Source organism: Protomyctophum parallelum (assembly GCF_964188405.1).
Source record: "Protomyctophum parallelum genome assembly, chromosome: 20".
Taxonomy (NCBI): domain Eukaryota; kingdom Metazoa; phylum Chordata; class Actinopteri; order Myctophiformes; family Myctophidae; genus Protomyctophum; species Protomyctophum parallelum.
Window position 1 is genome coordinate 30,754,090 of NC_139718.1, and position 26,818 is coordinate 30,780,907.

At 42.8% G+C, this 26,818-nt stretch overlaps 2 protein-coding genes across 5 annotated transcripts in view; both read right to left on the reverse strand.

Annotated features, from left to right (window-relative positions):
* Window positions 1–4,374, reverse strand: part of atrn (attractin) — a 158,010-nt gene extending 153,636 nt beyond the window's left edge. For all 4 annotated transcript variants that reach the window (XM_083792563.1, XM_083792562.1, XM_083792564.1 and 1 more), the window contains exon 1: window positions 3,860–4,374. In XM_083792563.1, coding sequence (XP_083648689.1) covers window positions 3,860–4,125 — 266 coding nt within the window. In that variant the 5' untranslated portion in view covers window positions 4,126–4,374. The remainder of the gene's footprint in view (window positions 1–3,859) is intronic.
* A 494-nt stretch (window positions 4,375–4,868) lies between these two features.
* eif2ak3 (eukaryotic translation initiation factor 2-alpha kinase 3) overlaps window positions 4,869–26,818 on the reverse strand; it is a 55,728-nt gene continuing 33,778 nt past the window's right edge. Inside the window, exons 3-18 of the mRNA XM_083792567.1 lie at window positions 26,407–26,601; window positions 24,720–24,850; window positions 22,083–22,383; window positions 21,291–21,456; window positions 20,447–20,572; window positions 20,142–20,264; window positions 19,628–19,845; window positions 18,831–18,943; window positions 16,472–16,594; window positions 15,308–15,457; window positions 13,428–14,055; window positions 11,572–11,745; window positions 10,416–10,589; window positions 9,931–10,032; window positions 9,513–9,575; window positions 4,869–8,616 (exon numbers count right to left, since the gene is read on the reverse strand). Of these exons, the coding sequence (XP_083648693.1) occupies window positions 8,434–8,616; window positions 9,513–9,575; window positions 9,931–10,032; window positions 10,416–10,589; window positions 11,572–11,745; window positions 13,428–14,055; window positions 15,308–15,457; window positions 16,472–16,594; window positions 18,831–18,943; window positions 19,628–19,845; window positions 20,142–20,264; window positions 20,447–20,572; window positions 21,291–21,456; window positions 22,083–22,383; window positions 24,720–24,850; window positions 26,407–26,601 (2,970 nt within the window). The 3' untranslated portion in view covers window positions 4,869–8,433. The remainder of the gene's footprint in view (window positions 8,617–9,512; window positions 9,576–9,930; window positions 10,033–10,415; window positions 10,590–11,571; window positions 11,746–13,427; window positions 14,056–15,307; window positions 15,458–16,471; window positions 16,595–18,830; window positions 18,944–19,627; window positions 19,846–20,141; window positions 20,265–20,446; window positions 20,573–21,290; window positions 21,457–22,082; window positions 22,384–24,719; window positions 24,851–26,406; window positions 26,602–26,818) is intronic.

Here is a 26,818-nt window from a genome sequence, read left to right on the forward strand (position 1 = left end):
AGAGAAGAGTACAGTTAGTGAACTATTCGCCTAATAGAACAGTATGCCAAGCAGCAACCTATTGTGCTACAGTGTGTCATGTGGAACTCTGTTACAAAATGTTCTCATGGTGCAAACAATGTGTTTTGTAATTTTAAATGTGCTATATTATAAATACCCTACCCTCGTTTACCGTTGCTCTGTAGTAGGCCTATTTATTATTATTGTTGTTTGATGAATCTTGTCTTTTGCCTCGTTTCTACTGTATACTACAGTACTTTCTTATAATTACATGTAAGCTGTAACCTTAGGGTGGAAAGTTGGAAACTATTCTTCCGGAGGTCCACACAAAAATACTAAACACCATCACACAAAATATATGAACCATCTACAACATATCGCATATACAGTACATCCCTCATACCCAAAACCCAGTTTCCCAACACATCCACCCAGCATACCCAGACAGAACTCTCACAACTTAAAAAAAAAACATCACACCACCACCGGCAACAATCATAAACACTAACAATAAATAGTGAAAACATTAAATAATAGAACAAAATACAACTCTGTTTCCAACAGAGGAAGGAAAACAGTCCATGGAACAACACAGAGCAAACATAACAGAGTAACAGACTAACAGACTAGATCGCTTGGAAGTTGGAATGTCCCAGCCATGACAACAATAAGATGAAGTGACATTCAGTCATAAACCAGACAACAGTTGTCCCCAGGTCGTTGTCACAAAAACATGTGATGCATTTTAAGCTTTACTAGTTGCTGTTTATGGAACATGGTAGCATAGTCCATGGCATTGAGTGGACTGTAAAAAAAATCTGTTCTCTGCATTGCACAAGTTCTAGGTGAAGGGAATATATGAATTCTGAGTGCATGCTTTTAGGACAGTAAACTATAGAGAGCATCGTGCATACCCTCAACACAGGCCCAGGATGAACAACAGTGAAGAGCTAGACGTAGACGTGCAGCTTTGTTCTGCAAGTTGAAGCTTGTGCAAATCTCTCTTTGTCTCACTTCACCAAACAGTCAGGATGAGACATAACCAGCGCTTGTAAAACCTGCCTGAGTTAATGTGTCAGGAAATGACAAATCACCTCCTAATAACAAACGCTAGCCTTCCCATTTTAGGTACAAGCTTATAGCTGGGCAAGGTAGTATCAGATAACCCCACAATTACCCGGATAACACAGAAGTATCCCCCCCCCCCCCTCACACTTTTCAACACAATGGATGACATGTATTACAGAGGTGCCCTAATAGCACCCATACCACATCAATATATTCGTTCTCTCCAATTAATTTTACATATCTGTCTCCACTGTGCCGTCTATTAAAGCAGACATACCTTTAGCTCTGGTCCATAGCCTTACTGCTCTTGATGCCGTTGCATTAAGGCTATGGAACTGATTGGCTTCCTGCCTTGCATGAAATGCAGACCAGCCTCTCCTCTGTAGCGAAAATAAAAAAATATGTTTTACCTACTCACCAATACAAAGACATATTGTGTTAGTAAGTGGACACACTCCGAGCCCCCACCACACATATAAATGCACTTTTTGGCCAGAAAGGGATTTTGTTTTCACCGGGAAAAATAAATAATTGTAGTTACTCCACTGCACCCTCCACCGATATTGCCAAGAGAAAACCCTTTCTGGCCAAAAAGTGCATTTACACGTGTGGTGGGGGGCTCAAACTGCATCCACTAAGGAAAGTAGGCTTTCTAATTACACAACCCGTCTTTGTATTGGTGAGTAGGTAAAACATTATTTAAATTTTCGCTACAGAGGAGAGGCTGGTCTGCATTTATGCGAGGCCCGGAAGTCGACAGTAACATAGCTCTAAATTCGACGGCATTAGAGCTATGGACCAGAGCTAACATACCTTCAAAATGTATGTTTTTAAGATATTACTTTTCTGATTCACTGTGACTAACACAGCCCATTACCAAAAGAGCACTCTAAAATTGTAAAAGACCCAAGTGCTAACTTTTCAACCTCTGCTCTGGCCTTTACAGATAACACTATCCTAGAGTTCTTCAAAGGAGAGAAGACTGTAAAGAGTCCCTACTTCACTCTAAAGCCGAGTTCTGACACTTCATAAGCTATGTACAGTAGATGTTGTCAGTCCATCTCTCTGTCCGTCTCTCGGTCCATCCAGGCCCTGATTTGTTGTGCTGTTGCTGTAAGACCAGTTTTCATCACAAAGCTGACAGCGATGGGACAGAGTGCTAAATCTGTAAAGATCAACAACATCCACGTTCACCAAAAAAGCTAAAGGTTAGCAGTGGGGCTATATGGGCTGCTGTACACAGACAGTGGTGGGCTTGAGTTATAGCCACACAGTGTGCCAGCTCATCACTATCTGGGAATGAGATTGCCAGATTGGCCAGCTAACAAACAGATGGAGACATTACAGAGATATAATATTCCCTCTTTAGGTTGAAACACAAGTCATGTGACTCAAGGATGCTACGGCCATGAAAAAGGTAATGGTCTGACGTGAATGTGATTATGTGAGAGAGCTGATTAAATGTATACATAATACATATACTATGCACATAAAACAATTAAGAATCTTGAGCAATCTTCATCCACTGCCAGCTCAAATATGATAGCTGCTAAGCTTAAGACAGAATGCCATAAGCTGCGACATGCTGTGAGCTTGTAGAACGGCTATTTTCAACAAAGATACATTGCAGCTTGAGGCGTGGTGGAACACTGTCGAGCTTAACAGCTAGTAGTACTAGATAATAGAGAATTTTCTTTCCCTTAATTAAACTCCCTCATGTTTTGAGAGGACTTTGCCAGAACACTTTGCAGGCTGAAGGGCTCTCATGCTTCCTGAAGATTGTGTACTAGCAGTGAAATGTATCCGTGTAGTAGTATTCAGTGTGCTGTGCTCCTTCAAGTCAGGAGCAAGGACTACTACAAACACTCTCGTCTACTGTCTTAACAACCTCACTGCAAGACTTTTGGCTGGTGTTCTAATGCTCTCTCTCTCTGACAGGAGCAGCAACAAGCATCTCTTATCCCCATCAGCAAGAATATACCCATACAACCAGACAAGTAGCCTTGCTGTGTAACCAATTTACTGTGCTACTGAAAATGAATTAATTTTAGACTAAGGATAGCAAAATAAGCATCTAATCTTGCCTAATGCCTTATATTAGAGAGCCTTATCTTGAACCAACACAACTCTCCACTCCTCAGGGCAGTCACCTCAAGCAGTGCTGTGTGTGTGCATTGTGTTTGTGTGTATAGTCACACACTGTGACTATATCACAATTCAACATGTCACCTCAAAGTAAAGTTGAGCCAGATTGATTTGCCTGAGTGATGACACGAAATGTGTCACAGCACAGCTGCAGCCACGCACAGATAGTCAACTCCCATCGCTATACATTAACCACCACTGTCCAACCATGCAGTTTGGATCGAACTGAAGCCAATGTCAATACCACAGTGCTGGCCAACTTATAGGAATACGGACCGTTGTTGTGTGCGACTGTGTGTGCTGTGCACTGCTCTGCATCCCTGACTGTGCAGACAATCTGGACTAGAGTCTGCATGCATGAGCCAGGGATTGACATTAGACAGGCAACGATTACACTGATACAGAACAACCTGTTAGTGCAATGGTTCCCAAACTTTTACATTTCAAGGTCTCCCTTTAACTCAAATTGACCTAGTTTAATTTGTATACCGAGTCTGTCAGTAAGTTACCTGCATGTAAAGGTAAGGATGAATTTAGAGACGCCCCCCTAAAGGAACCCGGAGTGTCCCTGAAATACACTTTGAGAACCACTGTGTTGGTGCATGCAAAGCAGCATTTTCACACTGAACGTGGATGTGGTGTGTACCTGAATCGCCCTCCGCAGTGCTGGCATTGGTCCCCAACCCAACCTGGGAAGCACAGGCAGCTGCCAGTGGCGGCGTTGCATTGGCCATTCATGCACGCTTTGTCGCATTCCTTCGCCTGGGTGAGAGCGGGCAGCCCGGCGAGCAGCGACACGACGGACAGAAGGAACACGGTTTTCAGCGTCGAGCCGCGGGGGCTCGTCTCCGTGAGAGCGCGACGAAGGCTCCGGCCGAAGCCCGAGCAGGCCCGCCGTGTCGCCCCGTCCATTCTCTCCTCCTCACTATTAAAAGATGGCTGCTGGCTGCTGCTGCTTGCTTACAGGGCAGTCGCTCCTCCGTTTAATCTGGTGGTGTGCGGCCGGCCCGGTGCGCTGCTCGTCTGTGAAACGCTGTCGCTGATTGTGAGATACGCCGTGCGGAGGCTCTTTGTTGTGCCTGGGTTAATCAGTTACTTGGTTTCCATCTTTGCGGTGGTTCTTCTGCTTCCCACCGCTGCACCGAGCCGCATATTGACATGCGGACGTGACGACACGACAGCGGAAGTGCCGAGCGATTGGTGGAGGCGGCGCGGGGAGCTTCAAAATAAGACAACCTGTGAAAGGAAGGATGGCTAATGTGTGGACTGTGGCCCCTTTAACTATAGTCTACTCTATGGCGTACCCTCGATCGTCCCAAGCAAGCAATTTATTACACATTTATAAAATGTAATTGGATTTCATACTGCACTACAAAACATTTGCAAGTATTGCACACTGGCTAATTTATGCATGTACCCTTTCGTATGTGATAAACATGCAGATTATGTGATTATGTACTAGTGACATTATTTATACATTTTCTTTTCGATTGAGGATGTCAACTAAACTAGTCCAGAAGGAGGTCACACACACACACACACACACACACACACACACACACACACACACACACACACAAACAAATTCTATAAGTTTAACGACCGCAACCCCCGAAATACATGTTCACAAATTGCACACCAAGGACACAAAAGTGTACAAATATTATATTGTTTATTAAATTTAGACTTGTAAGAAGTCATCATATTTCAAACGCACTCCACTGTATGAAGCGCATTCATTAATATCACCAACCCATAAAATGGATTAATCTCGGCATTGAAACATAAATAAAAACAAATAAACATATTTACAATTCAAAATGGACAGAGAAGAGACATTGTGAAGAAACACAAAAACTACATGTCGAGCAAGAGGCATCAGACATTGGGAATCTTAAACTTTAACAGAATTGGGCCAGGGAATAGATAAGATAGCAAAGAAAAGGGGTAAGACGACGTAATTAAACAATGCTTGACCCAACAGTGATTTCAATGGGTCTCAGTGGAACAAAAGAAGAAAAAAAAACATAACCACTTGAACCCCAGCATCCATATTTCTAGTGGGAAACGTCATCCAGAAATGGCTGATCTACATGCTCACAATGCGTCGCAAGTTAACACATTGTGAGATTGTAGCTTCTGATTAGCTACTTTTGTCGAATAGATTTGATTGGAAAGAGACGTAAAAAGTTGAAAGTAACTCAAGTCCAGTTTTCTAAGACTAGGGGTTTAAGTTGTTTAAACCCAGACAGTACACTGTAATCCAAAAGGTTGTAGTATAGTGAGCCTTAATAATTAAAGCTGTAATCCGTGAGTTCTGTGTCCTACCCCGGGATTCAAACCCGGGTCTCCCACATGGGAGACAGAATGTCTGCCTCTCATCAAGAGGAATACCTGCTTTATTTTATTATTATTATTATTATTAGGGCGGTATTGCACTCATGAGCTTCAAGCAGAACCACTAGTCAACCATGAGGTGTCCAACCAAACACCAGGGTCTACGTTCCTCAGTGGAGGAGTAGGGCGAACCACTGCCGATGTGCTAGTTATAAAGTATGAACATACTTTACTATAGAGATAGATTGGTTAACACAATGTGTTATTTTATTTTTTTAAAGTACCGAATTGCAGCTTTAACGATTTAAGGTATGCGCCAAGTGATGTCAAGTTTGTTCAAGAGCTTCGTCTTTCCCCGCTCAAAATGATTTAGACAAAGTCTGTACACAATAAACAATAATTGCGTAAGAAAACACTTTCGAGAAAACATATAGGAGAGAGTGGTGTTGGGGGTGGGGTAATTACTAATAACACAATTGTCATTGGAAAGAAAATAAAGTTGTTTAAACTGTGATGAGACATTTGTTGGAGGGAGCAAGTAATCATTCAGACAATGAACCATCACAATTGGGTAATTTTGGACAGATGGAATTTGACTTACAAGTGACAGTCAATACATTACAGTCCTTACAGTAATAAAAAAAGAGCTGCAGAATTCAAAAACTGCCATTATCCAAAATGTCCTTATAAAAGTACAATCATTACAGTACATTACAAGTGTGTGTGTGTGTGTGTGTGTGTGTGTGTGTGTGTGTGTGTGTGTGTGTGTGTGTGTGTGCACACACAGATAAGTCATGCGACTCTCAGAAAACTCCCCACACAACTAAGGAGATCAAACAAAGAGTGGTCACATGACTCAGTCAGGTCCAGGTATGGGTAACTTGTTTAACCAAAAGTGGAAAGGAAAAGAAAGATGATTTAGATTTCCTTTGCTAGTATCATGCTCTATAGGCGAAGACCTGGGTCAAACAGTATTTGGAAACCGTTTGTATTATCACCAATGACCACCAGGTGGCTGGTGTCAGTACCTACCACTCGACCAGGACATAAGAGCACATTTTAGTCTAAACATTGTTGAAATCACCATTTTAACCAAGGTGGAAAATGTCACCTGCCTCGTTACTCACTGCAGGTAAAACCCCACCCCATGTGGTAGATGACGTAAGTTAAAACAAACATCATGAATCAAGAATAATCTACAATTACCATTTGACCCAGAAGTAGAGAAGTGACCACATCTCCTACGGCTGGAGTCACAGGGCAACATTCCGCTATCTGTAAAATGCAGCTATCGTGTCATTGGTTCCTCTTCCCACATTATAGTATATCACATTATCTTACAGCAGCCTTATGATGAAGCCATTTACAAAGCAATGGTGCCGTACATCATATGTACAGGATCGATTACACTTATCCATGATTCAGCAAATGGAAAGAAATAGTATTTTTGTTTCCTTCATTTATGTACAATAGCAAAAATGAGGTGGTGCAAAATTCATAGAGCACCTCAAAGTTTTAGAATCCCTGTGTAAAATGTACACAAACCTGCCCCAAGTACTGGCGTTTTAAAAGTACTGGCTTCTTTTTGGACAAATCTACAATCACACGCACCTCCTCTGAGTTGCCCTGACAAAGACATGCAAGAATTAAGACAGGAGCCAGAAAAGCGGCTGTGCATTCATTCAAAATTGAGACCAGCAGTCCCCAGTTTCTGAAGGCAAATCATATCTAACAGACGTACTCATACAGTTTTGTTCTAGGCAACACGTGGTCGACCTCTTCTCATAAAAAAAGAAAAAGAAAAATAGTTTTTTTTTTTTTTTGGTCTTCCAAATCAAGCATGTTACTTGGGTGTTAGCAAACATCTCTTAGTGCTTGTACCAGTGATTTGTACTGGTCACCAGTAGATAGAATGGTAAAGCATTATCAAGGCCCCTTTGGAGTGTCCTCTTGGTTTGGTTACCTGAGGTGTAGCGTGAGTGGGCGAACACTGGCCAAGTGACAGGTGGGAGCGATGTGTCATGAGACAGAGCTGTGGTTAAAAGCCATTCGTAAATATTCGTCAGTGTTTCTTTTCTACTGCATGAAGTACAGCATTGGTGGGCTCCGACATGCAGGACACTACAGTGACCACTACAAAGCTTCACAGCATCACAGGGAAGGAATGTTCATTTAGTATACCTTTCTGCAACTGGCAAGTTCTGGAGACTATCATCAAACCTCACCTATTAAGCACAATCCACACAGACCGAAACGAACACCAAGAACTATTTGAAACTACTAGTTGACCCTGGACCGATTGTGAGCATCAGGTTACAACTCTCACTTGCAGTGAGAGACATTGTGCATAACTGTGTGGTTGAATCCATAAACAGGCAACACACTGATGCGATGACCACTTTCAACCTGGCGTCCCTACTTTGGGCATGTCATTATACAGCAGGCAAAAAAAAAGAAAATAAATCGTAAAAATGGCAGATCTACAATTTTGAGTTTGTGGATTGGCGATTTTCGCTATCTGTCATACAACAAAGTATATAGGGCTTAAGTGGTTAAAAAGTAGGTGCATTAGGGGAATGGCTGTCTTGAGCAAGGTTTCTGTGCATCTTGATGATTGACGTCCTGGTGTGTCAATTTGTGCTGTGTGTGACAAGCAAGTACAACACGTGTTCAGCAATACATCTTGGGACAGCACCGTCACCAAGACATACATTATTATTGACACTTGAAGATCTTCATTTTGGGCAGGAGGTTACAGGCATGCAACCGCAAGGGGTGAAGTTGTCTCTCTTAGGCAGTAACCAGTCATACAGTAAGGCTGGAAGGGATAGGAGGGAGTTGTGGGAAAGTAAATAGGATAATTGTGTCGTCGTGGTGCCATCTTTAGGTGCTGGAGGATTGACGGGAGGGCCGGTTCATGGAGGAAGCGCTGTATGTTCGAGATCTCTGCCTCAGGGCCAATCGGCAAGGCACCTCCAGCTCTTGGAAGAGGGGTGTCTCTGTAATGTCCACCGCCTCTGGACGTTCGCTGGGACTCCGTGACAGCATGCTGCGTATCATGCCCAGCTATAGACGAATGAACACAAGCGCACACGCACACACAGGAGAGAAGGGGAAATGCATTTAGGATGAATACATTACATTTCTTCACAGACCGACCAAGCCATGACATAATGTAAAGTGCTGACTCAACCAATTCACCTCACAAATAAAAATATAATTGAGTAAATAAAACACACACACACACACACACACACACACACACACACAGAGTGTAAAATAGGGAGCAGCGTATTTCCAGTTGGTGAATCACAGATTACGTAAATGGGATTGTACTAATCCAATTACGCAAACATGGGTAAACATGGTAAATGGATTACAGATACTTCTGTGAAAGTAGTGTGAAAGTAGCGTAACTGTTTACAAGTTCTGTTTACACAGAAATGTGTTGAAAGTTAATTCTCAGGGTTAGATTATGCAAACAATACCCGAAGGTGGGGTTGGCGAAAGGGCCTTTCTATGTGGAGTTTGCATGTTCTCCCTGTGTCTCCTAGGGTAGGTACCCTCACAAAAACATGCAGTAATCCTGGTCACTAAACTGCCTCCCCCTAGCCAGCCAATGAGTGAGGAACAGCTCTCCGTATAACAACATGATTCAACTTCAGCATGTGCATTGAAGCATATTGATTATTTGGGTTTTTGACATGAAGTAATACAAAACACAAAAGTAAGTCAAAGTAATAAGATTACATTATCATATTTAGGTAATCCATTATGCCATTGTATATGAATTAAAACAATTAATATTTAAATATGTGAACCGATATTGTAATATTCAGCTTCCCAGCTTTGGATATCACTGTCTTTGTTCAACTCTTACTAACTGCCTCAAAAATTAAAATTAAAATCAATTCCTCTTATAACCACTAGATGGGAGCAGAGTATCAAGAGTCAGGACTCACCTCCTGCACGTTGTTTTTGGAAAACAGCTCAGGGAACTGCAAAGCTCTCACCTCTGTCAGCGTCTGTGGAGGAGGGGGGTATGTAAACAACTTTCAGTGAAACTATGGCAATAATTAATCAAGTCCTCGGCTCTTTGTTAGAGACAAAAGGCGCCAGGTCTAATCGCAAAATGAAAAAAAAGGAAAAAAAACAATGGCTGCAAGTGCTTCTGTCTGTGTGGGAATTTACATTACGCAGTGGCCATTACATTTATGCAGTGGGCAGTAATAGGCTATTTACAATAATGCTAATGTTTTTGGCTCTTTTCCAAGGAAGAGTTACAGCATACATTATTGAAAATAAACAAAAGAACAAAACAATGTAATTCAAACACATTTAGCACAATATGTCCATTATACAGTACGTTTGCTCACTTACCCGTACTCTCTCCATTTGCGTTCTGAATGGACAGAGCAGCTCAAACAGGATCAGACCCAAAGAGTAGATGTCTACTTTGTGAGAGTATGAGTTTCCAGAAAGCTGCAAGAATACAATGAAACATGTAGATATTATTATTCAGGCATTGGTACTTCATACTGTATCTCTTTGTTGTTGTTTTTTTTCTTTTCAATAATCACAATTTAAATATTTAAAATGATATCAGATTAAAACATTGCAACACACTTTGTAATTATAAAACAGTTAAGTCTACAACTTATTTCTTTACTTTACGATTCTGACATTACTTAACCAGTGATCTGCCCCGCCCTTTTTCCCCCACAACACCAAATCTCGTACCAAAAACAGCTGATCTACAAGCTCACAGCATGTCGCAACTGGACGCATTCCGAGATTTTAAATCTGCCAATTGGGATGAATGTTGGGCCAGAACAGGGATGCCGGGTCCCTTGTGGTTCCATTACCTGCTCTGGGCTCATGTACAGCTTGGTGCCAACCTGTCCCGTGTGTCGGGTCAGTATGGGGAATGGAGTCAGGGCTCCTGGCTCGTCGTCGTCTTCCTCTTGGTCCATGGCTGTCACCAGACCGAAGTCTCCCACCTTCACCACGTCGTCCATGGTGAAGAAGATGTTGGATGGCTGAAGGATTTGAGACAAGGTTGAGTGATGCGTTACGGTCAGGCGTATCCATCTATGCTTCGGATGATAACACAACCCAGGTTTCCATTCACTGTCTCCATCTCAGCTTTGAAATAATATATATATATATATAATAAATACTATGATTACCGGTATTTGGTGTGTGTGTGTGTGTGTGTGTGTGTGTGTGTGTGTGTGTGTGTGTGTGTGTGTGTGTGTGTGTGTGTTGTGTGTGTGTGTGTGTGTGTGTGTGTGTGTGTGTGTGTGTGTGTGTGTGTGTGTGTGTGTGTGTGTGTGTGCGCTCACATATTGTTTCCATTTTATTATTATCCTGTCTGTGTGTGATCTCCTGCAATTATAGCATTTATCTTTTTTTATTTCCTGAGTTGGCAACACATACTGTCATATTGTAATGTTCAATTGTTTGTCTTTTTGCTTTCTGTATGTCCTTGTCTATTTCTGTTCATGAAAAATGAATACAATTTAAGTTGAAAAAGAAAACAAAAAAGATTACCGGTATTTGGAAAAAAGAAAAATAATTTATCATATATTATTATGTATCTATCTATTTTATTAACCATTTAGGCCCGATTGAAACATTTTCCTTGTAGCAGATCTATAAGCTCATGACCCGTCGCAATGTGACCAAACTTTAACATGCCCAAAATTGGGCCACTAGGATTAAAGTGGTAAAAAAAAAGAAATCAGGATACATGGGCTCTATAAGAGATCGAAAAACCACGTTGTTCGCTTAGAAAACAAAAGAAGAAAAAGAGGGTGTAGTGGTGACTCGCTGGCCGAGCATTGAAAACAAAGTTGCAGAATCCAGGGTTCAACACAAGTTGGACCCAGGACTTTGCAGAAAACTGTCCCCTCCTCTCTGCCTACATCCCCCCCCCCCCCCCCCTCTCCATCTCCACTATACAGTCCAGTAAAAACAGAATACCCTCACTAGTGAGAATCTTTGTATCCCTGTGCTCACCTTAAGGTCCCTGTGCATGAGTCCCTTGCTGTGGAGGAAGTCGACAGCCTCGGCGATCTGCAGGAAGATGTCCAGACACTGGCTGTGTTCCCTCTGCTCAGGAAGACATCGCTGGGACATCCAGTCCTTCAAGTTCTCCTTACGACACAGCTGCATCTGGATGTACAGGTATACCTGGGACACAAATACACTAATTATTTATATTTACATATATATACACACACACACACACACACACACACACACACACACACACACACACACACACACACACACACACACACACACACACACACACACACACACACACACACACACACACACACACACACACACACACACACACACACACACACACACACACACACACACACACACAATTTATTTCCTTCGCAATTCAGTATGAAGTCAGTCATAAAATGCTAATAGTGTCTTCAATAATGTACCAATAATGTTTTTTTTAGATACCAAGTTGATAAAAAACATTTCAAATCAAATAATTAAAAAAGGGGTAGAAACCGCTTATGTCCATAATCCTTATTATTGTCCTACTTCGTCTTAATACTATTCCACACAAAAGTAAAACAAATAGCCAATGTACGATGTAATGCCTTTTGAGCTTGTAGATCAGTTCTTTTTGCTATTTTAGAATTCTGAAAAGTAACAGTTTTGGACATATATGAGGTTTCCACCCGACAGCAACGATATGTAAAACATAGGATCATGTAGAACCTACTGTATGTGTCAAAACGTAGGTATTTTATGTCTTTGTATGTTCAATTGAACATTATCTGTAGGCCTCACAAGTAATCAAGCCAATAAATAATTAAGAATGATTGTACGCAGACAGTAAAAAGTCCTGCCTATGGACTGTCCTTCTCCCCCATAGAGATGCATGTTAAATGACGGGATTTCTAAATATAAATAATCTGTCATTTCAGTAGCAAGAGCATCAAAATGTCTTCTAAATCTAGTCAACCAGACCTGTAGTAGGCTATGCACTGGACATATTTACATGACATTATTTAAATAAACTAGAACATTAGGAATAGGAAATTAAATGATGAATGGAGAATCAACTTTTAACGACCACCCGTTTTCATGTTGCACGGTAAGACTACGTACGGTCATTAGTATTATTGCCATCACCTGGGTGGGTCAGTCGTGTAAATTCCTCGACTTTAAACCGTGTACATGTTCAACAACACAGCCATGCAAAATAACATAGACAGCTATGAGGTGGGGGAAGCTTGACCTGCATAGCAACAGTTGCTAAACTATTTGGATTGGCATTGGACAGTCGCTTTTTGAGGTGGGATTTAGCAAACTCAACAATAACTATTTTGTTCATCATGAATGATAAGCCAACTGTACAACTACATGACATATCACGCACCATGCAAAACAATCAGCACATTTATGTTATATAAACGAAACATAACATATACTGTAGATGATTATATAAATGATTACTTCAATCCATTAATTGTATTGACTGTTGCAGCCCTAGCACCTACTGTAGCTTGTGCTAGTTTGTGCATATAATGTGCTGAATAAAAACGGCTTCCTAAACTCTGAAATGATTTTATGGTTACCTGGTACCGACTGACCTACAGTGAGATAACATGAAAACAGTTCAGAGTTTTGTTGTATGTCTTTTCTTTACTGAACCATAACATGTTAAATATTAAAACAATGACAGCAGAGCAGCAACAAAACCTCACTTCAGCAAACGTCTTAACACTACAACGTACAACTTACAATACCACTATGATCACCACTAGTCCATGAATCAATTAACCTTAATCTATGTGATTCACGTAATGACAGTAAAATAAGTTAACAAGTAAACCCACCTTGGGTGAAGGCTGTGTCCGCTGGGCCGGTGGGCTGGAGGGAGGGAGGGTCAGTGTGAGTGAGGTGGGCCGTGGGGGAGAGGACGAGAGGACCACTTCCTGTCCTCTGGTGCGCAGCAAGGAGGAAGAGCTGGCCTTCTCCATCAGCGGGAAGCCGGGAATAGCCACGCCTGAGACAGAGACAGAGTCTGCCACCGCGTCCACGTCGCGGTCGCAGCCCGAGTCTTCGAACACAATGTCAAAGGAGGAGGAGGTGCAGTCGCCAGCGACGGGTCCTCCGCGAGGAGGACACAGCTCAAAAGAGTGAGGGGTGTCGGGGCTCTCGGAGGCTTCTGGGTCCGCCTGGCTCTGGCTGTCCCGTTCCGACATCAGGCTGTCCTGACCCAGGAGAGGGTGGACGGACATGGCGCTGCCGTCCCCCTCACTGAAGCCAGCCGCTCTGAACAGCAGACCCCGGCTCTCGTCCACGGTGGACACGTCCTCCTCCAGTCCGTCCTCCTGTCCTCCATCACGTGCTCCTGCACAGACTTCAGGGCTGGACACTGGAGAGACAGAGCTGCTGGACACAGGAACCTTGACCGACAGTGGCTCCATGTGTTCAGGGAACGTCATTGGCCAGTCGGTGGTGCTGTTGCAGAGAAAATGAGAGAATCTGTAACTGTTCTGTGGAAAAAAACACTAAGCTAGAGGCTGTGGCATGTGTAATGACTGAATGAAAACAGAATAAATTATTGGAAACGGGGCACTTTATTTTAGTTTTGTCACTATAAAGGTCCTTGCAAACTAGACACGTTTTTCGGAAAACCGGCGGAAAAACGCTGCAGTGTGCAGGGACCTTAAGGCCGTTTTAAGAAAGTCATACAATTTTTGAAACATAAGTAAATAGATGTTGCAACCCTAAGCTGTAATGTCACCCATTCCATTTCCTTACAGTCTTGTGACTGTCTTTCACCAAAGGTTGGTTGCAGAGAATCAGGTATATTGTAACTTGTCTACGACATTTGTTATCAAAATGCTCTCGTCAATGTAATGCCCTTGCAAGCAAGGCTAGGCAGAGTGGGGGCCACAGTCCACACTTTGAGAAAATGTAAGCTACTGCATAGCTACCTAAAAATCACACTTGTGTGAACTTTTAGTTGACAATGAATGGTGAAGTTACGTTATGTGTTTGAGCAAATCGGTATTTTTGTCCTACACAAAAATGTAATTCCCATTGACCAATGAATGGAGAATAAACATCATACAGGTATGTGTCTGAGCAAATAGACATGTTACATCATGATGATAAGAGCGGCCCTCACTTCATACAGGTGTGATTTTCTTTTATTTTCTGAGCTCAATTGACCTATAGCTAAGACCCGGCCTCTCCCACTTACACACTCCCACTTGGACACTTTCCAGCCAGGCTCATTCATTCCAATGTAAATATCATAGATTTACACATTATATACTGGTTCATTTTTGGAACCAGACATTCAAAATCTCTTCCAAATACAACAACAAGGCCTACCATATGCACTGGAAAAATATGTGCGTGGCATTTATTTTTTAAAACAATGTTTTGTCATATAGGAAAACTATTGGTGGAGAGGTTTGTCTAACCCATGTTATGCTTTGCTGTGATTGGACCATAGCAGTTTGGGGAGGGGCTTGGGATAGGTCTATTGCACCCAAAAAACCTGAACTTTTAACATTCAGTAGATTTTCTGTGGTCTGGTAGTTTCTGGCTCAAACAAGTGCTCTGATTTGCCTGTGGCATAGGCAAAAACTAACTTAAAAAGCATGAAACTGAAACATTTCATTCAAACATCGGTGTAATTTATGGCAAGAAATTACGACATTGTGACAAGAAGCATGCAAAAACACCCATTTTGTCTAACCTGCCATCTTTTAGCCATCTTTGGTCCATCTCCTCCTGCCAGCCCTCCGGAGGGCTCTCCTGCCAAGCGTTGAAGTAGCGAATGATCCCTGGGTGCTCCAGCTTGGCCAGCGCCTTCACCTCCCGCATCACCTTCTCACGGGCCAGCTCCCTGATGACAGGGGAACAGGATAACGCAGCAGATTTAGGATCAGTTCAAGCATAACTATTTTTAACACACCAACTAAATTCACATTCCCACCTGATGTGATGATATTGAATTTTGTTTTTGTTGTTATTCTTCATGTCAATCACACAGTCACTGTTTCATGTCTATGAATTGATTGCATGAGGCCTAAATGGAAACAAGGACTTTTTGGACAACAAGGACTTTTTGGGGGGGGCTATTGGACTAAGTGTTTAACTGTACTCTGTCTAATAGACAATTCAATCAATCCATCAAACCAGTGTGCAGCACACGTTTATCGCAGGTTCACTTTTAATTCACTTAGATAGCTTTTTATGACAAATACGTTTCGACTTGGAGAAAATTCCACTGCCTTCGTTTTGCTGCTGAGTGTGTATGTTCTCCGTCAGCCCAGTTCAAACACATTCCCAGTCCCACCTGGGAGGTGTCCTACTCCCACCACGCCATCACAGGCTTTTACCGTTTGTCCACTGAGCCGCTCCAATGAACAGCTGGGGGGTTAAGCACTTTGTTTAAGGGCACCTCAGCAGCAGTCGTCCAGGGAATTGCCTGAGCCAAAAACACTATGTACCCTGCTTTATTACACCCAGGGAGTGACCAACATTGGACACAATGATTAAAATGGGTAGGCAAACACAGTTCACAGACCCAATGTTGTATCTAAGCTTCCAATTAAGAGGTTGTGGCCAGTTTTGTGGAGCTAACTAAATTGGCTAACATGGGACGAAATGTTCTTGAAAAGAACCAGGAACCCCAGAGTCACATGATAATATTGATTTGTTTTGTTTCTCGTACTTGTGCTGCTTGTAAAGAACTTTAAGTGACATCCTATGAAGGAAAGATAGTTGTACAAGTTTTTTCTTGAAATGTCCCCTTTCTACATTTTTGCCCATGTTTGACCGATTTAAAGTTCTTATTAATAAATGTCATATCATCACAAGGTGCTGGTGTACAGTATGAGCACTGCGATGGCTTTACCTGTTCGGGAGGCGGATTCTCTTGATAGCATAGTTGCAGTCGTCCACTTTGTTGCGGGCTTCAAACACCACACCGAACCCCCCACGGCCAAGACACTGTACTGGCTCAAAGTCGGTCAGGTACCTGGAGAGAGACACAGTCACAGTTAGCATCAAAAGGTCCTCTCTATTCGTACATGTGTGTGGGACTGTGTGTACAGGCATCCTACTGTACATGTACATTGGTGGTACTAGCAATGCCTATGTAAGCAATAGCTGAACTGCCCTCCAGTGTGTGAGTCATACATCAAAATCATCAGACCATAACAATGTCCTTTCAAGGACGTACAAGTAAAGGATATCAGCCCAGACAGATCCCTAGTACCAGTACTTCCACGTGATAAATGAATGACAGTGTTATACGTGATATACAACTTTAAATATCAACCAATCCTAAAAAGGGTGATTCAGCAATCATAAGTTCATCACATTGGAGCATCAGAGCATCGTGTGGCCAGTCACACACACACACCTAAACAGATTTCTGACCCTGTGTCTCCACTATCTGTCATCTGTTGCTTGGAGAGTTTCCCAGCCACAGTTCTCCCAAATCTGCTTAATAAGTTAGATACCAATCAGCCTATCAGATCCAGTGGAGGAATTGCACACCCTATCACAATCATCCCTCTCGCTGGGGTGCAGAGGGTCTTATTTTAGGTAACTGTGTGGTGCCATCTGATGCATGGCTTCTGTCCTGATATCTGCCGCTCCCTTCTAATGATCCTGACTCATGCTGGGATCAGCTGCTGAGTTTATTTATGAAGATTCTCCTACCAGGCAACTGGCACTGGTGGTCACACTGGTTTTAAAAGGGAGGAGGGAGGGACACATGCGTGGCGTGTGTGTGTGGGGGGAGGGGGGGGAGGGGGGGGAGGGGGGGGGGGGAGAAGAAGAGAAGAGAAGAGAAGAGAAGAGAAGAGAAGCTTGACATCCCTGTGATGAGAGATGAGAAAAAGAGCAGCCCGCCCAACCTCTCAGACTGCATAATCACATCCATGTCTGTATTTTGGTCCGATTAACGGCATTATTCAGCTCATGAATGTAAACATGCGACACGCCGCATCGATTGGGCACTGAGGTCAGCGACCACCAATGGATTAAGACAGATTGTGTAAACATGGATTGTCCAGTAGGAAAACATCTCGGCAAATGTGCTGACAGCTGTGTAATGTGACACCTCTAGCGGTGGCAGATGCTGCCACAAGAAGACATTCTACGGAAATATGGAATTCAAAAGCCACTCAAGTGCAACAGATAGAATCGCCACCTCCATATCACTCAAACACTCCGTTGAGGTCCTTCAGTGCATTCAGTGGTCCTTCAGTGAATTTACGTTGAAAGGACCATACCAGCGTCTGGCATTTTTTACGCGTTGACAACGATTAAGCATATACCTGTACTGTCTTTGTGACCATTTTCCAAAAACAAAACATATCCAAAATGGTCTTTTAATTTCAAGTAAGCCATTTGGAATGGATTCCACAAATTTCAGTATGGCATAGAAATCAACTTGAAACTTGCATGAGATCGGTAATCTGACATATTCAAAGTTATGACATTATCATTAAGTTTAAATACATTTTAAAGCACAGATTGATTTAAAGTCTAGCCAAAGTCCCAAAGTCCCTCAATTTAAGATAAATATGAATTGAAATTAGTTATGAACCACAAAATGCTGTTTAGCCAATATTATGTGTAATCTCGGTCCACTCCGAATGGAGGTCTTGAGAAATTCTCATTCGTGGTAACAGGAACCTAGTAGGGTTTTCTCCTTTTTATTTCAGGCTGGGAGGAGGGAGATAGGGAAGAAAGGCAGACACTGGCAAGATTTGAGCCAGAGTCAGTTAAGGGTGGATATAGAGCTTAAAAATGTGATCCATCAATTTATGAGTAATGCACATACCGTATTCTCTTAATTCCCTGCTGCAAAGCAATATTCCCATATGGGACAGCGAGGCCTTTTGAACTTTAACTCAACATAGGCACAGCAGGGTGTTGAAAAGCTGGCTGGGACCCGTAGGCGGTCCAAGGTCATTTATTATTTGATGGCTAGCCGCTGACTTATCCAATCACATATCAGTACTCCTCACATCTCCCATCCATGCTTTGTCCTATTGCAGGCAGCCTGGAAGACCAGCTGTTACCATGGTAACAGTACTGGTTTCTGTAGCTACACCTTGAAATGAGTGCAAGGCTCAGGTGTGACTTCCACGCTAGAGATGTAACCCTCTCCCAGGTAATGTTGTTACATGTAGAGTTTCCATGCATGCTTAAACAGAAACACAGTGTAAACTAAGGTGACAGTATGCTAATGATTGTACCTGGACACGTATTCACTGGAGCGCGTTTCCATGGTGACGGGCTCTTTGGATTCTACAACTTCAAGGTCAAACTTGCTGTCTGTCTGGCATTGTGTCTCTGACTCCTTCCGCTGCTGTGGTAGACAGGGGGAGAAATATTATAAACTTGTGACAAACTAATTGCTCAGCAGTGCTGTGTTTAGAATTGCAAATTCATAAGCAATATATGGGAGACTAGGAAAGCTATCACATCTATCAAATCTAAAGCACCCACTATGTGAAAGATTGATGTCAATGTCGCCCACAACACGCCTGGCGTTTCAGTTTTACAGGCTGCAGTCCATCAAAATTAATTATTAAATGTGTAAAACAAAATATATTAAGTAAAAATGCACATGAATGTGTTTCCGTCAACTACTGTTACAGTTTGTGAATATTCTCAAGAGGAGCAACACGATTATATAATCGGAAGCACTCCTGCCAAACAGACGGATATGGAGACCTTGCATGGCCCAAACAGTTGTCTTGGCATCCATTCAATAATTATAAACACATTGCAGTTGTCAGGAAACAAGTTAGTGGCTTAGTGCTTACACAGTGCATTATGCATTTGTAGTATCTCACTGTTGCTTATTGCTGGAAACATTCTCAAGCTTCTATTGTCAAACTAGAAAAACGGTGTAAAGCAGCCTTGTTTATATGAAATTGACATACTAATCACAGCTTGTGCCCCTTAAATATACACACAAAAGGTGACCCTGCCATTTGTCTTTGTAGCGCAGTAAGTACTGTAGGAAGTTAAACAAATGTGCCTTTACCCTGGCATATGCCACCGGGGCAGTCGGGTGGAAGAACTTGCGCACAATGTAGGTAGTGGCGGCGATGCAGAAGATAATGGTGCCCAGGATCTCCTTCCACCAGGGGAGAAGGAGAACCGGGTCCTTCTTCTCCCGACCCGAACTGTTCCCCTTTATAAGGCTCACACCACTGTCCCGCTTCTCCCGATAATGTCTGCTGTACGGATAGTAACCGTTGTCTGTGGAGTAGAGACACAAACAACTCAGTCAGTCATGCTCTTTTTTTCTTTACCTGCACATTGGCTGAGAGTGTCACAATAACCAGAGTCTAGGTCAGGAATATATATATATATATTTTTTTAATCTAGATTTCTGTCCTCCTCATCTGGAGTAGAGTTTGACAGTTGATGGGATGACAGGTAAATATGTATGCTGGTGCATGACATGTGCTTCAGGTCATTATAGGGGTTATAGGGGAAACAACGGGAGAAACACGGTCAACATCTTACTACACACACAAGTATAGTGATTTTACCATATGGATACTGCAGGATGGACAAGGCTCCGTTGCTGTATTCATCATGGGAGTACTTGTCATTGTTGAGACACTTGTCAAACTCATCAGAACCCACCAAGACCGGTGTACGCGAGGGGGAGTCTGTATCAGAATAAAGATAAACAAGAATGGCTCAATCATTACATATTGCAACGTGTTCCTGATGATGAGGCGCACTGTGGTACACAAAAAGTCGTTTTTTGTATCAATCAGATATTTTAGCAACAAACTGAATAGTAAGAACAGCTCTGCAATCTGCACAGGTGTGTTGAGGTAGAACTTACGGATGAGTGGTTTCCATTTAACAATAGGAAGTGGGTGGCCATCCTGGTCTGATCCAATGGCGTTAGAAGGGAACTTCTCAGAGTTTCTGACTGAGGACTGCAGGTAGAGCTGACCCTGGAACATGCCTGGCAACAGGGTCCAAAGGTGTTTTATTGGAATAAAATAATTTCACTACGTATAATATACAATACAATGTTACTACCAGCTGATGACAAGGTGAAATTAAAGTACAAATAAGTCCAATATCCATCTTACCAATGCAAATTGACATGTTGGGTTTTATGGGAATTAAGAGCAACTGGAAGAATAACTTATTTTTAATGAATTAAATGTTATTTGTCCAATCTGTTAATTCAATAATTTATACAATGTTGTCTCCCTGCTCTTCTATAGAACCATTTAGATCGTGTCAAAGGTCACATCTCACACAAGATCTGAGACAAAGTTTCGAACAAGATTCATCCCCTGAGCAAGCAGCCAGGCTCAATGGCAAAATTGTCAGCACTCGCCAGGTTCAAGTCCGGGATAGACAAGGAAGGTTACACAGTGCAGCTTTAATCATATTTGCTTGTCAGAATCTGTGGACTTTGGAGGAACATATTCCTTAGCAAGACATTTTCAACAAAGAGCTCATCACCTTGTCATCGATGTAATTCCACTAAGATTAAATTCATCCCTTGAGCAAGCAGGCAGGCTCCATTAACTCAATGGCAAAAATGTCAGCACTTGCCAGGTTCAAGTCCGGGATAGACGAGGAAAGTCACACAGTGCAGCTTTAATCATATTTGCTTGTCGGAATCTGTGACAGTGTCATGTTTATTGATAAATTCACTTGACATTTACCTAGGTACACGCTAGACTGTGTAGCACCTCTGGCCTCCTCCATAATATCTTCATCCTCCTCTTCCTCAGGGTCAGTCTGGCCGCTGTAGGCCGTGTCATCAAATAGGCTGATGGGAGTGACTTTTCCCCCGCCCACCAGCCAGGCTGAAGCGATGGGCGTGCAAAACTGCAACCACAAAACAAAAAGACCAAAAGGTGTAATGACCTCACATGATACAGTATACAGTACGTTATCGACCCACAAAGAGAAGTTAATCTATCACACAGCACTTTACTGCAGCGGTTGGCAAACCCATGGCACTGAATTAAATAAGTGTCTAAACGGCATGGGAAGGGAAGGTCTTGTCAGCAGAAACTAGCTGAAACAAAACAACCCTCAAGTCTGATCCCAGACCAGGCAGGAGATTACTCATCGTTGTGTTTGGCAAGTTAAGGTGTAGACTTTGGAGGAACATATTCTTTAGCAAGACTTTTTCAAGAAAGAGTCACCTTGTAATCGATGTAATTCCACTAAAAGCTGATGTATAGCTAGCTAAATGGATGCATACAATAGACACCCTAGGCATGATTAAGCAATAGGGACAGTGTATGTTTGAGTAGGTAAGTGGCAGGTTGCAATACTAAGGGATAAGCTAAGGGAATTTGATATCATAATGAAGAGGGAAAAAAAAGGATCATGAAAATATTCTCAGGCATAAAACCAAGTCAAAACCCACGCTGATAATTGAATAAGTACTTCTTCAAGACCTTAAGAAGTGAATAAGATCTTTGTAGATCAGAATGTTGTCTGACCTGGTGTTCCCAGACCAGCTGTCCTCCCGGCTTGGTGCTGAAGGCCATCACCTTCCAGTCAGGAACAGATACTTTAATGACCAGGTCCAGGTTCAGGTTGTGCGGGTTCTGCTGCTGGTTCTGCTGCTGGTTCTCAGGCTGCTCTGGTCTGTCTTTGGCCTCCTCTGTGATGACACGCTGGCTCTCACGGCGCTCCTCCCTCCACGCGTCGCCGCTCGCCATCTCCCCCTCCAGGAAGTTCAGCCCCGACTGCGCCTCCGGGACAAACTTCAGCTCAAAGTTCCCCACGCTGAAGTTCCACCTGGGAGAAGAAGAAGTGACGAGATGATTCTGAATTGTTGTAAGATAATGGAGGGTTCATCAGGTTGATTATGACAGTGATGGTGTTAACTCGTTAAAACCACCAGAGCATTCGTGTCAAATTTAAAGTTTTGCTTGGCCATTCAAAAAATAGCAGATCTACGAGCTCACAGCACGTCACTACGTGCCGTGCTGCGAGCTTGTAGATCTGCTATTTTTTGAAAAGTACTGATTTAGAAGGCATTATTTTGTAGAATGGGCCTCAGGTCTTAATGGGTTATAAACAGAGGTGGGGACTTGGACTCGAGACTCGAGACTCGACTTGGACTCGAGTCCCGATTTTGATGACTTTAGACTTGCTTGATCAAATCAAAAATAGACTTGGACTTGCTTGGGACTTGAATGCCAAAGACTTGAGACTTGACTTGACTTGAACACCAAGGACTTGAGACTTGACTTGACTTGAGCCCTCTTGACTTGAACATTTTCAAGTCACTTAATACCTTACAGCATCTGATTATCTTTTTTATGACATGTAAAATAGTTTGGTATTTGTATATAAAGGGATGCCGCGGATCGGATATCGGGGCGATATCAGCCAAAAAACGTGATCGGGATCGGATCGGACTACAGCGAAAATGACCGATCCATTCCAAGCACTGCAAGCACTCCACTCCAGTCCATTCTAGTACTCCACTCCTCCAGGACTTTATTCCTCCAGCAGTGTGCGCTACAGAGGCATTGGCAGCCCCAGTCACACTTCACAGTGGCAGTCTTGCACAGTGCAGGCTGCTAGGCTAGCCACTAGCCATTACTGCGCGCTGCTACTCAGTGTGGAGAAAGCCGCATTGACAGCCGCTCCCGCATGGGAGTATTATTATATATTATAAAACAAAAAAGACCCAACAGCCGAGTGCAAAAATGGATTCGCCACCGTGGCAACAACAGCAGCAAAGTTTCAGCCTTAGCTCAATGCAAGCTAATCTTTAGCATTGATTAGCGTCAACATCTTAGACGAGAGAGACGGAACAGCGCAACAAGCTGACAGCTGAGCATGACGACATGCTCATGTTCTTAAAATGATATATCCCCACAGTCCCCAATAGTTGGTTGACAAATATGACCGCTGTTTGTCAATACTTATGTGACAGACCATGCTATGATGCTAATAACTGCTTAAGTGCTAACCAATGCTTAAATAAACAGACGTCACTATTTCCATTGTCACGGACAGACAGTGTGCTGTGTAGCTGTAGGACAGTATGCACGGTTTGTGGATCAGGGGTCCCCACTCCCAGCCAAATGATAGGTTCCATTTGTACACTCTAAATTGACATTGATTTTACAAAATAATAATTTGGGGTCACAGAGATACAAATTGCTGGGTCCTTAAAATGTTGTGCATAATGTGCATAATAATAATAGTATGGATAAAAAAAGGCATATAATACAATAAAATAAATTTGTCACTAGAACACTTCCACATTTGAAGTATAGGCTCAAGTTAAAAATAAATGGGTCAGTTATTCTCAACCTATACTCATGTGGAACTTGTTTGTTGACTATTATTCTGGGGAGGTGTTGTTCTCTGTTTTGAGTAATAATATTATCACTTGATCAATCCTGATTCAACATTCCAGACTATAAAATCTGTAATAAAAGGTAAAGATAAAAAAAAGTCTGACAGATTTGGGAAAGCATAGAGCGACTTAAATATGTGCTGGATCGGATTGGATCGATATCGGATCGGTATCAGTTATCGGATCGGTTTTGATGATTTTAGATCGGTATCGGATCGGGAGTGGAAAAAGTGGATCGAGGCATTATGTAACATTCCTCTTCTACCCTGGATTTGAACACCTTTTCAGTGCAAGTAATGACATTTTACCATTGTAATAATAATAGCCTGCTTGCTCAGGGGAAACATTTAATTTGTGTCTCGGTGAGACATGACCTTTGACATGATCTAAATGGCTCAATAGATGCTCATGATTTATGTAAATCTTTACATATCATTAATTAGTATTATGTCTTGGTGGGACTTGTTTGGGACTCGAAACAAAAGGTAAGGACTTGGTTGGGACTTGAAACAAAATGCTTAGGACTTGTTTGGGACTCGAAACAAAAGGTAAGGACTTGGTTGGGACTTGAAACAAAATGCTTAGGACTTGGTTGGGACTCGAAACTAAAAGTTCAGGACTTGGACTTGCTTGGGACTTGAATGCCAAAGACTTGAGACTTGACTTGACTTGAGAGCAAAGACTTGAGACTCGACTTGGACTTGCAACATAGGGACTTCCTCCCACCTCTGGTTATAAAAGACAGACTGGGTCTTACTTCTCCTGTCCTGAGCGTGGTCTGACAGCCCGCAACGTCTTCTGGGTTCTTTGTAGCAGTAAAACATCCTCGACCTCCAAGTCATCCTCTTCCCAGCGACTACATCCCACTGCCGAACAGATGTACCGTAACTGCACACACACACACACACACACACACACACACACACACACACACACACACACACACACACACACACACACACACACACACACACACACACACACACACACACACACACACACACACACACACACACACACACAGTTAATCTGATGTTTCCAGTCAGATTGGATATGACACTTACAGTTTTCAACCACACACTGACACTGGGCCATAAAGGAATAGGCAAGAGGTCAAAGGTTACTGTAATGTCATACGTCATTGTGACCAGCATCTGAAGTTGTTTCAAGTGGCCAGTTCTGTTTATAGTGGAACCGGCACGCATGGCTAAAACACACCGTGCAGTATATGTATCAAACAGGTGTGGCTAAACGTGGGAAGTTTTATTTTCATGTCAAGTGATGTAAGCAATCAGCAGAGAGCTGTTCTGATGTGTCACGGGTGGTGTGATGCAAATGACTGCTATTGGTAGAATTTACAACAGGTGATAATGACAGGGCAGGTCTTTCAAAATGAACACAATGCATGTACCAAACAGGATGTGGCTGGTATGTGGGAAGTCTTGTATTGCCGACAGAGTCATTATCACGGTGTAGAAGAAGACATACTGTACATCACCACCATTAAGCATTTAAACAGGTGGAATCTAGTGCTACCCAATTCTTGCTCGAATGTGATCGATTCTATGATATGTTCTATGAAAATATATGCTGTCTTTTTAGTAGTTGCTGAACATTACTACATTCAAAATGTGGCACCGGGAGCCAACTACTGTGGCTTTAAATATACAACATCAAAGTGCTTGATTTAAACCTCTTAAAGTCTCTCTCTTGTAGCAAAAACATGAGCTCAAATGAATTTGACAGCCAACTAGTACTGCACCATTCTTGTTCAAATGTAGAAATGAGATCGCACAGGTGTCTGATTCTAGATCGCGATCTTTTTTCCGATTAATCGTGCAATACTACTGGAATAACCTGACTCCGCCAGATGGTGGCAGTAGCGAGTTCCTCCTCCTGTCTCCATCTGGACTTTCTCGGGCAGAGGATGTACCCCGAACCAGCTGATTTCGGCTGATGACTGATGACGTATTGAAGCTTGGCACAGCTTCAATACGTCATAGCGCACATGTAGAAACAACCTAACAAGACTACAACTCGAAATTATTATGGAGATATCGGATTTTTCCCCCGCTGGTTTGGGTTAATCGTTTCTGCTTGAGAGAGACCAGATTGAGGTAGGAGGAGGGAACTGGTGAACTCAATACTGCCGCAATCTGACGGAGTAAGGTTATTACTGGAATCCTTTTGTCCTAAAGGTGTTTAACCTCTTGCATGTTATAGGGTTAACCAACCTTGCCGCTGTAGGCCTCCAGGCCATAGGGTTATAGGGTTAGGGTAGGTTTAACCAACCTTGCCGCTATAGGCCCCCAGGACATAGGGTTAAAGGGTTAACCAACCTTGCCGCTGTAGGCCTCCAGGCCATAGGGTTATAGGGTTAGGGTAGGTTTAACCAACCTTGCCGCTATAGGCCCCCAGGACATAGGGTTATAGGGTTAACCAACCTTGCCGCTGTAGGCCCCCAGGCCATAGGTGGTGAGGGACTTTCCCCCGACCAGGACAGTGTCCTCTCCGATGCGGTAGGACGACTCCAGAAGCGACTCCACGCTGAAAGGCACGGCCTCCATGCTCTCCCTGTCTCTGTTCCACTGGAACAGTGCCCCGTCCAACGACGGGATGAACATCTTATTGCCGAACACCTGTGTGGGTGAGAGAAGGAACAGATGTGATTGGAGTCACAAAAAAGTATTAATCGTCCTCAGAGAGACGAGAGGGAAAATTATATGATAAATGTAGCCTGACCTAAGCAGAGACATTTCTGGCCTAGATGGGAGGGTCGCGCCTCAGAAAAACGCGCACCCTGATTGGATCTCATCGATCTGTCCGTCACCCCCGGCCCCTCCTCTCCCCCCTAGT